General features: G+C 38.0%; 1 protein-coding gene across 2 annotated transcripts in view; it reads right to left on the bottom strand.

Moving 5' to 3' along the window:
- The window catches only part of LOC127434416 (procollagen-lysine,2-oxoglutarate 5-dioxygenase 2-like), a 68,534-nt gene that overhangs the window by 35,252 nt on the left and 16,279 nt on the right, over positions 1-17,003 (bottom strand). For both annotated transcript variants that reach the window (XM_051687150.1, XM_051687151.1), the window contains exons 2-4: positions 11,141-11,232; positions 9,941-10,077; positions 5,870-6,033 (exon numbers count right to left, since the gene is read on the bottom strand). In XM_051687150.1, the coding sequence (XP_051543110.1) occupies positions 5,870-6,033; positions 9,941-10,077; positions 11,141-11,232 (393 nt within the window). The remainder of the gene's footprint in view (positions 1-5,869; positions 6,034-9,940; positions 10,078-11,140; positions 11,233-17,003) is intronic.

Below are 17,003 nucleotides of genomic sequence, written 5' to 3'. Positions count from 1 at the left end.
TATTACAGTGCAGTAAAGTAAAACCCTTGACATAATTCCCAGGTTCGAAAGCTGTAGCTGAAGCCATATGTTAAGGAATTATGACATGTGGTTTGAATTTTGAATCGAGATCGTTATTTCCCACCAAATGAAACGTTGCTACCTTCAACAACCTTGCATTTGGGCAATGCAAGGGATGATCCGAAAGAGACGAGCCATGTTACATGGTCTTTCTCCTTTCCACAAGCATGGTGGCCAACACAACATCTCCGATCCAACCGAAACAAAACAGAAGCCACCGCAATCTCGTGGGCAGTCTACGGAATAAAACCAACCTTTCATTTGGGATGTACACGGTATTGAACAGAAGGCCCAACACAATCAAACTTGCCCTGTTAATGACACACACAGAGTTTATGGGTATGGAGGGGTTGACATTACTGTTCTTCAGTGGAGAGACTGGGCAATAATGACAAACATCAGGGTCAGGAATGGCCAGCAGCCATATCACCCTGTAGCTCAAGACTGGTTGCCCACTGAAGCTAAGCAGCATTGAGCTTGGTCAGTACTTGAATGGGAGACTTCCTGGGGAAAACTAAGGTTGCTGCTGGAAGAGGTGTTAGACAGGCCAGCAGGGGGTGCTCACCCTGTGGTCTGTGTGGGTCCTAACACCCCAGTGTAGTGACGGGGACACTATACTGTAAAAAGCCACCGTTCTTCAGATGCAATGTTAAACCAAGGTCCTGACTCTCTGTGGTCATTAAAAATCCCTGGGCACTTCTCATAAAGAGTTGGGGTGTAACCCCAGTGTCCTGGCCAAATTCCCCCATTGGCCCTTCTCAATCATGGCCTCCTTATAATCCCCATCCATTAATTAGCTCTATAACTGTACTCTGTCCTCTCCACCAATAGCTGGTGTGTGGTGAGCGTACTGGCATACCATGGCTGCCGTTGCATCATCCAGGTGGATGCTGTACACTGGTGGTGGTTGAGGAGAGTTCCCTCTTTACTGTGTAAAGTGCTTTGTGTGTAGTGTCAGAAAAGTGCTATATAAATGTAACGTTCATTCATTCATTTATTAACCAGAGCTAGGGGCAAAAATGCCACAAAAAAGACAAAATCGGCTAATATATTTAAAGTTGCGGTAAGCGATTTTTTTTCATGGAAAAGTATGCAAAAAATGTCCCTACTCCAATGAAATAAGTGTCCTGAGATATCACACTGGTCTCTGTGACAGCTGTAGACTTTGTAAGCAGCAAACAAAAATGTGGCTGCAAACCACAGACATTGACGCTTTTCACCTGTCAATCATTTTGCTCGTTCTCATAGAGTTGTATTTGAAGCAGATCATTGAATCTATGGCTCATAATGTTTGTCAGCTGAGGGTGCTATTGTGCCACTGCTGAATTTGACAGCCACAGGAACAAACAATGCTGCTCTTTCACTCAGTTTTGGTCTCAAAGTAATTTCGAAGGGCGGGGTTTTGGAATGAGGGGACGTGGCTAATTAAACGGCTCAGTCACGTGAAATCTTCAGAATGCTAAAATCGCTTAGAGTACCTTTGAAATGTTGGGGGAAAATATGTCATTATTATTCATTGGTATGGAACATTTAAACTTAAAGTTTTGTACTTTAAGGATGCTAAAACATAATTTGGAAAGCAGCCAAAACATTTTTGAAACATAAACTATTTTCAAATTCTTTATATAATAAGCAGTGGCATAACTACAAGCAGTACAGTCACACACCATATAGAAACCACCATACAGTTACGATATGATCTGAGACTGAGAATGTATTTTACTCAGAAGATTCAACTGAAGTATTTAAAGACATAAATGTACGGCAAACTGTGTGTTTATATTTGGTTAGGAAAATTGCATTCATAAAGGTAAAAATGGCCCTGCAATTGAATTCCAGCGGGCAAATATTACAGTCATATTAAAAAGTAAATTTCTGACACTGATGAACACACACATACATACTCTCTCTCTCAGATGAATGCACCATTTACACAGACCCCTGAATGAATAGCGCACTATTCTTGGTGGCCCGCAGGAAATTCCACAGGGTGACTGGCCACTGCCTGTTGGTTTACACAGAAAACACTTTCTCAATCGAATTCTAGAGATAATGAAATTGCGCTGTTTTTCTTTTCCCTCTATAATCACTCTGCTTGCATTGTTCTAGGGTAAGCGTCTGGGACAAACTGTGCTATGACGATACAACTCCCTCCTACAATGGCTGCCGGCCATTATTTTGTGTGCAGAAAGTCCTCCAGTGATACACTGCCTGAGTTGAACTCTGTAACCTGACCTCCCAAATGCAGGAGGACAACCTGAGAACATGTGTACACATAACATGGCTTGTTGTAAACCATTACCTGCTACAAGCTTTGCAGTGCAGACCAAACAGCATGTTGGCCATCCAAGCAAATGCTGATTCATGGACCTGCTATCAAATAATAAAAAAGAAAGCTACACTTGTCACCATATTGACCAGTTTTCCCCAATAATATCTTTAGTGAAACTAAGGTTGAAATTTAAGTTGTTTCATATTTGATACATGACATTATAAATCCTCCACATCATCAACATGATCAAAACTTTGCTGAAAACCTGGTTGTATGCAATGCACTAGATGTCTACTGCCTCGTGGTGAAAGTTTCCATGCTCTTCTGGAAGTAGAAGACTTTGTAATATAATTTCCAAAATGGCTACCTTCATACTGTGATGCACTCATCTTTATGCTTTGAAAAGTGCTGTCGAACAAAAACATTTATTACAAAAAATAACTGGACATTCAAAAACAGACTTTTAGCTTATTTGAACATTCTGTCAATGTAATGTAGTCTAGGGGATTTTGGCTTAAATGATGATTTCACAGGCTTTTTAATAGGATAATAATAATGGTAGCCAAGCTATAAGGTCGTTCCAAAAGGAATTTACAATAAAATGACCAAATGACCATTATTTTTGAGCCCTTCCCTTCGGGCTCTACTGTGGGGAGGACCTTTGAAGCTCTCAAAATGGAAGGTAAAGTCTTTGAAGGAAACAGGGTTTAGGGATGATTACTTCTAAATGGAACACAACATAATTCAGATGAGTTACACAATATATGGCAGCGCGAGCCAGAACTGCCTGAACTCTTTGCTGTCGGAGTCTATTTGTTAAATTCTTCAATATTTAAAGTGCTTGATGAAGTTAAAATATTTCATAATGTATTACTGCCCCTGTAAATATATGCAGATGTATACATTTAATACACATTTAGTCACTTACTTGTTTTTTGTATGCATAATTTGTAGTATATACAAGTATTTACACTGAGTTTGCATTATGTATAACAAACGCTAAAATGGTATTGTCTCTTTAAGAACAGTTCAGCGAACGTATCGGTTGAGTGGTTTCTTTGCCACATCCGTGCTGTGTGTTTGAATGAATCTGATTGTAAATAACAGAACGGGTATTTAAAGAGAATTAAATCAATGAAAATTCATTTTGACTTATTTTGGTTATTCTTCTTTTAATTGTTTTTCACCCTTGAGTGAGTTTTGTTTGTATTTTGAGGTATTCTGTAATAAAGCCCATTTTATTTGCCTCCTGCACTTAGTCACCGGGGCTCCATTAGAAAGCATGCAGTCCAGCTCGGTCAGCTGACTCCCTTTGTCAAGGGAAGTCTGATGTCAGTGTTTCACTTGTGAGTTCCTTATCGCCTCTGACAGGTGGGACTGCAATGATGCCACTTTAAAGGCAGCAACCCGAGGAGGTGTCTGAATCCGCTGCTGACTGTCAGGAGGCACCCGAGTCAACCGCCGACCGCAAGGAGGAGCCCGAGTCCGCCGTTGACCATCATGGGGGCGCCCGAGTCTGCCGCTGTCCTCCAGGGGGTGCCCGTCTCAGCTGCAGTTCTTTCCACCACCCTCAAGAGGAGGAAGGGATGGATCCCTGTGTCTGTGTCCGCTGCAGCTTGCCTGGAGGGGTCAGAGTTAGCTTCAGTTCCCCAGTCAGTCCCTTTCCAGTGGCCGCTGATGACCTCTCCAACTCTCTAGAGACCGCTGGGTCAATGCGTGTCAGGGTCAGTTGGCTTTGTGTGTGTCAGCCTTGTGCTTTCCTGACTCTGCCTTCTTGTTGCCCCTCACCACACACTCTCATCTAGTGCTCGTTATTCAATTGTTGTCACCTGTTCATGTGTTTTTTTTTTCCTCTATACATTGTGCCATCATCCCTCATGTCTTTGCCAGTTTGTTCTGTGTTCACGTCTCCAGTTAGTTCATGTTTCTCTCAGTCAGTCTGGTATTGGTTTATGTTTAAGACTAATTTTGGTTATTCTTGTTATAGTTGTTTTTCTCCCTCAAGAGAGCTTTGTTTGTATTTTGTAATAAAGCCCATGTAATATGCCTCCTATGTTTGGGTCCTTCCCTCAGTGTTCTGTGACAGTTATTATCTTTAATCAAATCATTAACCCATTTAAACAGCACACAAATACAACATGTCAATAACATTAAACCTCATTGGTTCTTCCACGTCTTGTGACCAAACATCATAACGCCATGACACAAGAACCAATGAGGTTTGATGCTACTGATGGCATATTGAATTTGTGCATTGTTTAAATGGGCTTACAATGATTTTATTTGAGTATGAATAACAACTTAACTTTCTTTAAGACTTACATTTATGGGGGGCCTGGGTAGCTCAGCGAGTATCGACTACCACCCCTGGAGTCGTGAGTTCGAATCCAGGGCATGCTGAGGGACTCCAGCCAGGTCTCCTAAGCAACCAAATTGGCCCGGTTGCTAGGGAGGGTAGAGTCACATGGGGTAACCTCCTTGTGGTCACGATTAGTGGTTCTCGCTCTCAATGGGGCACGTGTAAGTTGTGCGTGGATCGCGGAGAGTAGCATGAGCCTCCACATGCTGGGAGTCTCCGTGGTGTCATACACAACAAGCCACATGATAAGATATGCAGATTGATGGTCTCAGAAGCGGAGGCAACTGAGATGAGTAACCGCGCCACCACGAGGACCTACTAAGTAGTGGGAATTGGGCATTCCAAATTGGGAGAAAAGGGGATAAAAAAATAAAAAATAAAAGACATTTATATGATCCCTGTTCATCATATGATTGTATGACTTCAGGCGACTTAGTATATGATGCACGAGTCGCATGGACTATTTTCATGATGCATTTGTAATCTTTTTTTATTTTTTTTTTAAGGTATCAGGAAATTAACACTTGTGTCATTCTTTAAAATCTTTCCTTTTGTGTTCTTCAGACAAAAGAAAGTCACTTGGGTTTGGAATGGCATGAGGGTGAGTAAAAAGTTTGAACTATTCCTTTATCGTGGGTTCTTATTTTACTGTTGTGGTAACAGACCTTAGTACACAAGAGGGTTATATAGTTACTTTCAAAAGTTTTTGCTATTAAAATGAATGTGTTATCCAGGTAGCTATCTAAAAAAAGTTTCAACAGTTTAACTAACTCTAATTAACTAGCTCAAAAAGATTATTTTCAAACTGTTGCTCTGCCTTGACAAAAGTTAAAAACTGACTGTAGAAGAAGAGTTTATGCTAATGCACATTGTATGTAATGTGTATTATTTTGACATTTTTCTCAATACAATGATACATGAAACCAAGCTTTTGTAGCTAGAGCAATTTTTGTTCACATGCTTGTGCATGTCTCAGTACTAAGTCTTGTTATCTCAATGTTGCTTTGAAACGATATGTAGTGCTAGTGCTGTGGCAATCAAATTGAATTTGAAAAGCACAGTGCCTTTGGGCCAGTTTGCTAGTTAAACCTTTGTATGTAAAAACTTTCCTATGAAATCAGAATGGGTCAATGAAATTTCCCATAATTTCCCTCTGAGTTAACATGCTTTTTACACACCTCCAGAGTTAAGGAACCGTTTCCCATTGCGGACGGAGGGGTACTTCTCTTCCAGTAGCGTATCTGGCCAGATAATGCCCTCAGCAGCGAACACCACCTTATGATTTGTCTGTTGGAACTTTTTTAGGATCTCCTCAGTTCCACCAGCAAAGATGAGGTCATAACTGAGGGAAAAGAAGAAATAAATTCTGTTCACAATGCTTGCCAATTTATCAAATGATCAGCAATTAGCCAAATGTTCACATGTAAGACACTATAAGACAGTTGTACAAACAATATTTGTTAATCCAGCACTGGTTTATTTAATCAGCTGTGTCTATTTTCATTGACATGCTGGAAGGGAGCGAAAGGCATTTCGCAGCCGTGTAGATCTTGCATTTCTGACACTATTAATATGCCTGGTAACGGGAGTAACTATAAATGTCATCAGAGGAAGTTAACTGTGGGGAGGAACCAAGGTTTCCTCTCATCTGGGCAACACCTGTGCAAACAAATCCTTTTCCCATCATGACTTTTAAAATTCATCTATGGAATATCTGACAACCTCAATATTGCAAAATTGTTTCAAATGTACCTCTAAAGGAAATGTATTACTATGAAAGATATTTCAAAAGAACAGAGGAATCCTGAACTTTGATTTGTTAGCTGTATATTTTTACTTACCTAGATGTTTCAGTTGTACACAAGGCTAGCTATTCAGAAGTTAGCCCCTGAATGTTGTTATTTTAAACTCCTCTGAACTCTTGAGCTGTTTTGGAGACCTAGAAATAACTCCAGATATGGGTGTGAATACATAGCTTCAAACTTCAGAGAGGCCTGTAATAAGGACTTGATTCGATTTGAGGTAGGGCGTTATTTATATATATATAAACCTCGATTAACAAAATCACTGGCAGGTAAGTGTGAAGTTATCTTCAAACACTAGGCCTTTTTTGCTCTGTGACCATAATAAATCGCTAATTTCTACAGAGCACACCCAGACTTGCGTGGCAAGATGAAGAACCCTCGTTACACTTTCATTATAAATTGACATGCTGTTATTTCCAGTGAATGATTAAGTTAAATAACAAGGTATTTATTATGGCAGATTAACATAAATTGAGCGAAAAGCCACCATTTGGCTATAAGACTAAGGTGGGCCTTTATAATTGTTAAACAAATACCTAACTGGTTTGCGTTCACATAAAATCTTGCTATTTTTCCATTAGGTTGACATTAAGTTGCAGGATTTCTCACGCTGAGGCAGCTGAAAATGGATATCCATTTACAATAAAGGCACATTTGTTACAGTCGACTGAAAAGCTACTACATACCTTTAGCGAGTTTAGCTAGATAATTTGCTAATAATAATTTGCATTCAGTTACAGGAAATTATTAAGTAATTCTGTGGCAAAATATTTTGGTGCAAATTGAGTGTATTTAAGAGACAGCTGGTCCCCACATTGAGAATTTACATTAGAATAATTATTATGATTAAATTTATTCTCTGATAAACAATCTTGTTGACAGTACATTTGTTGTCATGTATGGGCTTTTCACACTTGAAATTGTTAAAGGGATAGTTCAACCAAAAATGTAAATTCTTTCATCATTTACTCAACCTCATGCCATCCCAGATGTGTATGACTTTTTCTTAAGCAGAACACAAACAAAGATTTTTAGAAGAATATTTCAGCTCTGTAGGTCCATATAATGCAAGTGAATGGTGATCAGACCTTTGTAGCTCCAAACATCACATAAAGAAAACATAAAAGTAATACATAGACTCCAGTGGTTAAATCTATATCTTCTGAAGCGACATGATAGGTGTGGGTGAGAAACAGATCAATATTTAAGTCCTTTTTTACTCTAAATCTCCATTTTAACTTTTACTTTCAGATGTGAAAGTGAAACTAAACAACACCACATGTGACTTTCAGATGTAAACGTGAAAGTGGAGATTTTAGTAAAAAATGGGCCGTTCATAGGTTATTTTGTTAAATGTTTCTCACTAATAGTCTCCCCCATGCCGTTCCTCCAATAGCGTTTGCCATCAGTGACCTCAAAATTGCCGTGACGTGTCTAACACAGAGTTGCCAACTTTTGAGCATTTTGCCATAAGTCTTCAGAATATACAAACGTCCCAGATATATGGGACAGTTGACAACCCTAGTCTACAGGCACCATTTTTTTTATTTTATGAAGGTATGGGAGGTATGGCAAAGAGGAAGACAGTTACTAATGACTTAAATTAAGTTCTACTTCTCACACAAAGCTATCATAGGAGTTTAAATTTAGGGCTGTTGATTGAAACATGTTTATTTTTTTATTTTATTTTTTTATTTCAAACTACATTTAACTTGACATAGTGACCTAAAAATGTGTTTATGATGCGACACAACCAAAGTGAGATGCTCCAAAAGCATCCGGCTGATGCATTCCTACATTGACGTGTCCTTAGAAAAGCCCTTATAATAAATCTATCTCGGACAGACTGATGAAATCAATTGCAAACTGGATTGCTTTGTAGGCCAATGACAGGCTTATGTTCAATAATATGGAAATAAGGGGGGCCTGGGTAGCTCAGCGAGTATTGACGCTGACTACCACCCCTGGAGCCACGAGCTCAAATCCAGGGCATGCCGAGTGACTCCAGCTAGGTCTCCTAAGCAAACAATGGTCACAATTAGTGGTTCTTGCTCTCAATGGGGCGCATGGTAAGTTGTACGTGGATCACAGAGAGTAGCATGGGCCTCCACATGCTGGGAGTCTCTGCGGTGTCATGCACAAAGAAACAAAGGCAACTGAGACTTGTCTTCCGCCACCCGGATTGAGGTGAGTAACTGCACCACCACGAGGACCTACTAAGTAGTAGGAATTGGGCATTCCAAAAAAAATGTAAATTAAAAAAATATATGGAAATAAATATATTGTCTTCTAAAGCTACTTTTTTATATTATCTTATCAATGCTTTACCTGTCTGCCACAATAATGTAATGCATTTCTAATTATTAGAATTGTATGTATAATATATTTTTTATTTATAATTATTCAAATCTATTTATTTAATCATTTTTATATTGAATTAGTGTTATCTGGGGGGCTTTCTCAGCAAATATTTATATATGCAATTAAATGTGATTAATTCAATAAAATTAATTAATCGGCATGTCATGTAAATAAATTGATTACATTTTTAATTGATTGACAGCCCTACTTAAAATATAGCATGCATGATATTGACTACTGCTACTCTATCCAACCTGAGCCCGACGGGACCCAACAAACCAGGTTTCGGGCCAGGTTCAGGTCAGTTTTTCAAATATAACTTTTCGTCGGGTTTGGGTTTGTAAAATAATGAAAAAAGACACACACAAACTGAGGAGTTAGGGACTGTTCAAACCAAACATGTTTTTGATTGCATCTGTGCTGCTTTTCATTGTTTTTTTTCTATGTAAATACTTGCTAGATGGATGTCTTTGACCATTGCGTCTCGTTTTTTTTACAGCATCTCGTGAAGGACTGTAATATTTTTTAGAAACAGTGTGTTAATAAAGTTAATAAACAACATAATTTTTAATTTAGAAGACTGTTACACTGTTACACATGTTTCCAGATAGTTCTTCACCAAGCAAAGTTTCAGTGCTTGATAAACTGTACGTCAAAGTTTTTCCATTTTATTCGGGTGTGCTGTGGGACCACGGTGCCTTGTAGTAAACTGTGTTTACTGTTAATATACTGTTACTAATGTTGCCTATGATAAATAGAGTGAGCGATATTAGGTTTAAGCTTACAATTTGATGGTACCAGTTGGGTCGGGTCATACGGTTCTTGGCAAAAGGCTAGCTTTGGATTTTAGCTTAAGGCCCACGCAGATACTTGTATGGTGTTTTTTTTTTTTTTACTTTTTCACAGTATAAGTCACCATCCACTGCCCAGACATTCTACCTATTTTTTTGTTTGTTTCACAAGTCATACATGTAATTGTACATTTTCATTTTTAGCGGAGCTATTCCTTTAACCAGAAAACTTTTGCTTTTCTCCCAGTTATAAAGGAACCTTAGTTCCTCATCCATGCTATGCCAAACTTACCTGTCTACGGAAAGTACCACCAGGTCCTCTTGGTCAGCCAGTCCCTTCATGGCCTCCTTCAGCAGTCGAACCTTCTGGCCTCCACCAATGGAACGGCCCACATCACCTCCCTTCCACTCCTCGCCCATCCCCAACACCTGGGACAGGAAAAGACGTGTTCTCAGGACATATGGACATGTGTCTCACACAACACACTACTGTCATACTTGCATCCTTAGTTCTGATGAAGCTAAATGAAGTACAGCTCAGGTGAGAAGCAATGGCCCTATACATACTAGCATGGTGGGTTAAGGGCAGGGTTGGGGAGTAATGGAATACATGTAACGGGATTACGTATTTAAAATACAAAATTTAAGTAACTGTCCACTACAGTTACAATTTTAATCATTGGTAAATAGAATACAGTTACATTCAAAAAGTATTTTGATTACTGAAGAGATTACTTTGCATTTTATTGTCATTTGTTTCATTTAATATTTAGTCCTTTCAGATGGAAAAATTTATACATATAAATGATGCGATACAAAGTGCATTTGAACAGCGGTGAAACACTTTCTTATGATGTGTTACATTCATACGAGCAGACAGAGAAGTAAGTTTGAAGTAAGTTTGGAGCAGAAGAAATAGAAATAAACCTTGTGTAAATTGTCAGCTTTACGCTAAGCTAAAATGCTATTTCTAGCCATTTTACATGCACATTACCAGGCACGATCATATTTTTTTATCAAGAAAATTCACGTTGGATCATAATTTCTTTTTTTCTAGTAAGACCTTTGATATTAGGGCAAAAATCGTATTCTTGATAATAATTTTTGTATTGTTTTCCTGTAAAAATATCAAAAAATCCTTAAAACAAGATCAATTTGATTTATCTTGTTTTAGAAACAACACTGCATAAGATATTTAGGTTTTTCAGAGAATGTATTTTTAACATGTGTATTTTGTCTTACTGTACTGGCAGAGTTTTTATAGTCAAAACAAGTGAAAAAATCTACCAGTGCTGAAGAAGTAATCCAAAGTATTTAGAATACATTATTGACCTTGAGTAATCTAACGGAATATGTTACAAATTACATTTTACAGCATGTATTCTGTAATCTGTAGTGGAATAAATTTCAAAAGTAGCCCTCCCAACCCTGGTTAAGGGAATGCGTGACCTAGTGTTGTGTGATTGGTTAATGTGAAACAAATAGGCCTTACCTTCACAGTATAGTTGAAGTAGTTTGCTGACTGCATGAATCGAAGGAATCCATCTGTTTCTTGTGTGGCAACAGTAAGTACAAGCAGGTTTTCTGGCAAAAGAAGAAAATAAAGTGTTATTGAGAGTAAATATGAGCATAAAAGAGGAAATATCAAGCATAACATACAGTATGCACAGAGTAAAGTAGCATGACCTTGGTTTAGAAACCTTGTTGAAATTGAAGAACTAGGCAATATTCCTCACAAGCTTTGAGGCATTTAGCATTCTAGAGCCTAAAGCTTTCCAAAAAGAGCCTCTTTACCAAAGTATATATGTTGCTCTTTGCCTACAGTATGAAGTAGTGGGTATCTAGTTACTCCAAACCAAACTACAACCAAACCTCAAACCCATGTCAACACTACAAAGACTGATTTTAAAAGTTCATGCACTCCTTTTGTGACAATACATGTAAAGTTAAAATCCCCATGAATTGAAACGTTTTTGGCAGAACACCATGTATAATGAGTAATAGTGGTGTATTCGGTGGTGGTAGCAATGGTGTGAATGGTTAGCTAGCAGAGAAGTGTCTCAGTTTCTCAAGCACCCGCTACATTTTTGCTAGACGTGCCGTGGGGCAGGGCCAGACTCGCCAGTAGAGAATGGTGTGAAAATAAATTCCACACTAGGGTGTGAAAGACTGGGGACCTTCAATCGTCCGTCATCTCTGGGGCTTGGCGAACAGCCCCAAAGAAATCTTAAGGAAACTTGGGTGAAAAAAAAAAAGAATGTGTTTTCGTCATATGTAGCACTGTAGTAGTAGTGTAGGTTTTACAACCATACAGACTGCAACAAATGACACATACTGTATGGAGAATTAAGCCACAGTGGTTGTTTCACACCTTGGCAAGGCCTTCACAAACACAGGTTGAAAATAATTTGTGTGGTAATAAACATAATGTCATGAATGCTGTCCATTGATCCTAACTTGTTTTGAACCCGGAATATTTCTTTAAAAGCATGAAATTGAATTACCGTCCGAGCAACTATTCATGAGAAACCTAATGCGTAGCTCTCTCCAGGTATAACCTCCTTGGCCCAAGCGAACCAGAATTCTGCAAATTCAGTAATTCTGAAAATCACCTTACTTATGTTTGACTCTTCACATTAAACTAAGACTGAAGAAAGTATTTTAGCATTGAAAAAATTGCACATGTATTCATTGCAAGAGCAACAGTGTGGGTGGGCAAAAATCCAAGTTGAACAGGAAGTCACAATAGGTCAACACCTTTGCCTTATTCTGGAAGGAACACATGATTTCACTCTCAGCTCTGAATCGAGGAGTTATGGCAAGAGCAACCGGATTTCGCAGCTCATGAAATGGCTTAACTATGCCAGTTTAGCATAGAGTACTAGGCCTCTGTATGTGCTGAGCCAGACATAGTAATATAGTGTGAACAAACGTATACTTGACAAAAGCCTAACTATAATTTAATTCATGAACATTTACACGTTATAAAACCCAAAGACTTTCAAGCGTAAAAAAAAATGAGTAAAAAAAAAAATGTAAGGCAGAACTCAGTTTATTGATCAGGAATTCACTGGACTGTGAAAATAGGGCATTCCATACCAGACCTTAACGTGAGTTTGCTAAAACTTACACTATTAATTAAAAGGATCCAATAGTGTGCATGGCCTAGGTGGCATAAGCAATTTTCTTTTCTTCAGAATAACATGCACTGAAGACTCGTGCATAATAAGATCAGGAATGTGTGTTAAGAAAGTAAATGGGCTCAATTTTGATAAAGATTAAATCAATAAAGATTGTCTCCTACTAAATCTAATGTATGTCAGGTTTTAAGGTTTCAAAGTAAGTAGTTACAAGCAATCTTTTGAAGTTGGACAGCAACACTCAAGGGACAAACATGCAAAGTTGACCTGGTTCCTCCCAAGGTTTATTCCTCATCCTACCAAACAGGGAGTTTTTCATTGCCATTGTAGCTTTTGGCTTGCTTACTGGGAGTATATGAGGCACTATTCTTTGTAAAGCTGTAACAAAATGTATTGTGAAAAGCACTATCAAAAATAAAATTGAATTGAATTGAAAGTTTCTTATGTGTTATGACCCCTTCAGTTCCCATAACCTTTTGAGTACTTTAGATACATATTTGTATCAAACCTTTTGATACATAATTGACTTTCTTAAATCAGTGGGCCTGCATGCAATCTGCGCTGACAGAATTCGATAAAAATCTCTTCACATCCCATTGATCCACCTTTGAAACAGATTTACTTTTCAGCAGATGTCACCAATCCCTTTTATTTTTCAGCACCTCCACACCACCTACCTGTCAGATCAAACTAAATTTAAGTATGGAGTGCCACAGGGATCAGTTTTAGGGCCTCTTCTTTTCTCTTTATACTGGATATGCCTCCCCTGGGAGACATTATCAGGAATTGTGGAATTAGTTTTCACTGTTATGCCGACAATACCCAACTTTATATTTCTTTGAAACCCGATGAAATTTCACAATTCTCCAAGTTGACAAAGTGTATCAATTACATCAGATATTGGATAGCTAGAAATGTACTTCTACTCAATGCAGACAAAGCAGAGGTACTAATTATTGGACCAAAAATAAGCCGCTAAAACATAATTTGACTCTGTATAGATCTACTGTTACATCACCTTCTACAGTGCAGAAGGGACATCTAAAGCAATCTGTCCTTTGAAAATCACATTTACGGTGTTTGTAGAACAGCATTCTTCCACCTCAGAAATATTGCTAAGTTATGGAACATGCTTTTTGTTTCTGATTAAAAACTAATTCATGCGTTCATGACCTCAAGACAAGATTATTGTAATTAATCATTTGAGGATGTCCTGCAGGTTCAATAAATAAAATAAAATTAGTTCAAAATGCAGCAGCTAGAGTGTTGACTTGAACCAAGATATATGATCATATCAGCATTATTTCATCATCATTACATTGGCTACCTGTTAAATTTTGTATTAATTTTACAATTATTTTAACTATATACAAAGCCTTGAATGGTCTAGCCCCACAATACTGAAGTGCAGGGCCGTAACAAGGTAATCTGGGCCCCCAGACTGTATATTGCTCTGGGCCCCTTTCCTATTAAAATATACAGTTTAGAATTTGTTGTGGGGCCCCCTGGACCTCTGGGCCCCTAGAATCATTACCACCTTTCACCCCACTAGCCACAGCCCTGCTTAAGTGAGCTTCTATTACGCTATATTCCATCACATTCACTACGATCGCAAAATTCTGGCCTGTTAGTAATACCTAGAATATCAAAATCCACAAAAGGAGGTAGATATTTTTCCTATTTGGCTCCTAAACTATGGAATAGTCTCCCTAACACTGTTCAGGACTCAGACACACTCTCTCAGTTTAAGTCTAGACTAAAGGCTCATCTATTTAGCCAGGTATACACCTAATTTATCCATCAACTCATATTTATGCTGCATTAGTCAGGTCTGCCAGAACTAGAAACACTTCTCATATTTTATAATTCTGCATTAATTTAATGGCATCTACCCTAATATTATTCTGTTTGTTTCCCTGTCTCAACCTCGGGATTTCCGAGGTTACCAGAGCTGGACGGATCCAGCTCCGTTCCTGCTAGGTGTCAGACTCACTATTAGTATGATGACTAACTGCAGGCTGTACCAGCCAGACATCACTTCAGTCTCCTGTGATGGACTTCACAGAGAATGAGCTGATGCAAACTCCAACAGTAAGACATGGTATACTTCATGTGCGACTGCCTGAACCTTGGACTTATGATTGACCTCACCAAAATGAGCTGCCAGTCGAAATGCGATGCACCTCACTGATCTCTGCCTGTATCACCTTGGTCTAATGATAAACTACACTTTAAAACTGGAATACATAGACTATCAATTAATTGCCAACAAAAGCCTTCATCAGCCTATTTGCAAAGGACAGTGCATCTATGTGAACTTCTGCAATTAATCCAGGATGAACTTCAAAGACATTAGTCATTAATCTTAGAGTTCATACAAAATCTTTTTGTTTAAACATTGACCCTTAACACTTACTTAGTTTAATAATTGTAAACCATGACTTGCACTACACACAAAAAAAAAAAAAAAAAATATTACCATTATATTCAGGCCATTTAGCCAGATAGGAATTGGCCCCCACAGTGAGCCTCGTTTGCCCCAATGTTATTTTTTTCCATTAACTAACATCTTATGGAGTTTTGCGCTATACAAATAAAAATTATTGACTTGAATTGTCATATAAAGACCACTTTTCACGGTTCAATCAACTACCTAAGGATGAAGTCAGGACTTGCCCTACATTTTAAAAAATGCAGGCAGTGTCAAAAGTTTTGAAACACTTACTCATTCTTTATTATAATTTTTTTCCCATTTTAGAATAATAGTAAAGTCATCAAAACTATGGAATAACATAAATGGAACTATGGGAATTATGTTGTGACTAAACAAAATCCAAAATAAATCAAAACTGTTATATTTGAGCATCTTCAAAGTAGTCACCCTTTGCCTAGATTTTGCAGACATGTACTCTTGACATTTTCTCAACCAACTTCTTGAGGTATCACCCTGGGATGCTTTTTAAACAGTATTGAAGGAGTTCCCATCTATGTTGGGCACTTATTTTTTTTTTATTGCATTTTAGTTTTATAATGAGATAAATGAATATGGTAGCACAATTATATTTTTGTCTACAAAACTAATTTCAAACATTTAAGCATACGCCTTCAGATCAAAAGATTTTTAAGATCATGAGAAACATTTCAGTCGTGTTTCAAAACTTTTGACCGGTAATGTGTCACATTACCAAAGTAAAATGGCTTGTGAATGCCATTTCATTTGGACTTCAATACATTTGACCATATTCCAGTGAATGCAGCCTGGCTTCTCTGGAAAAATTCTTATCCATTACAAAACTGAGTAATGTGTTCTTCAGAATTCATTAGCTCTTTTCATATGCCTTGACTTGGATGCCTTTTTTTTCACCTTTTTCCCTCACAATTGGTGCTTAAAAGGTGAAAAAAAAGGCATTCAAGTCAAGGCATATGTTAAGAGCTAATGAATTCTGAAGAACACATTACTCAGTTTTGTAATGGATAAGAATTTTTCCAGAGAAGCCAGACTGCACTAGAGACCATCACATACAAGCTCCATTGCTTTTTAATTTGAACCGAGATGATCCCCTGATTTTACACTCATGCATTACTCACATGTTGCTCAATGTGATATTTTATCTGCATACATAGACTGTAATGTAATAGCTAACAAAAGGTAAATCTCAGCTAGACAGCAGTGGTGATGGTCATGCCATAAATATACAGGTCTCATTGAGCCTCATTGTCTGAGAAAGACCTTTCTGTAGAGTCAGGTCAAAGTTTCAGGTAACAGCAGAGGAAATCAATAACAATGATTATGTCTAGACTGCTACTTTGCATGAAATGAGATATTTGCCAGGCCTCCTCTTCTATTTTTCATTCAGTCATGATGGTCAGCCTTGAACATGGGTCATGTTAAAAAAAACAGAGGGGATAAACTCACATTACAGATATAACAATGATTGCTTGTTGCTATCCTGTTTAACCAAGATGTACTGAGCTACATCTTATTGGAAATTGACAAACAAATGTCACTAATTTCAGAATATGGCAAATTATTTCAGTGAGGTGTACACCATTCTCCGCAAATCTAGAATGTATTACACCACTGGAACTGTGGTTTCTGCAATCAGCAAGCATCTTTAAATGGATTCTCCTTGTGTGGTTACTGATTTTGTGTAGCTTTCTATAACTATAACTAATTCTGCTTAAAAAAAGGTTTCATACTTATCCAAATCTGTA

This window comes from Myxocyprinus asiaticus, chromosome 44 (assembly GCF_019703515.2).
Source record: "Myxocyprinus asiaticus isolate MX2 ecotype Aquarium Trade chromosome 44, UBuf_Myxa_2, whole genome shotgun sequence".
NCBI classification, from domain to species: Eukaryota; Metazoa; Chordata; class Actinopteri; order Cypriniformes; family Catostomidae; genus Myxocyprinus; species Myxocyprinus asiaticus.
The sequence above is the reverse complement of the archived record's forward strand: the minus strand, read 5'-3'. Positions and strand labels throughout refer to the sequence as shown.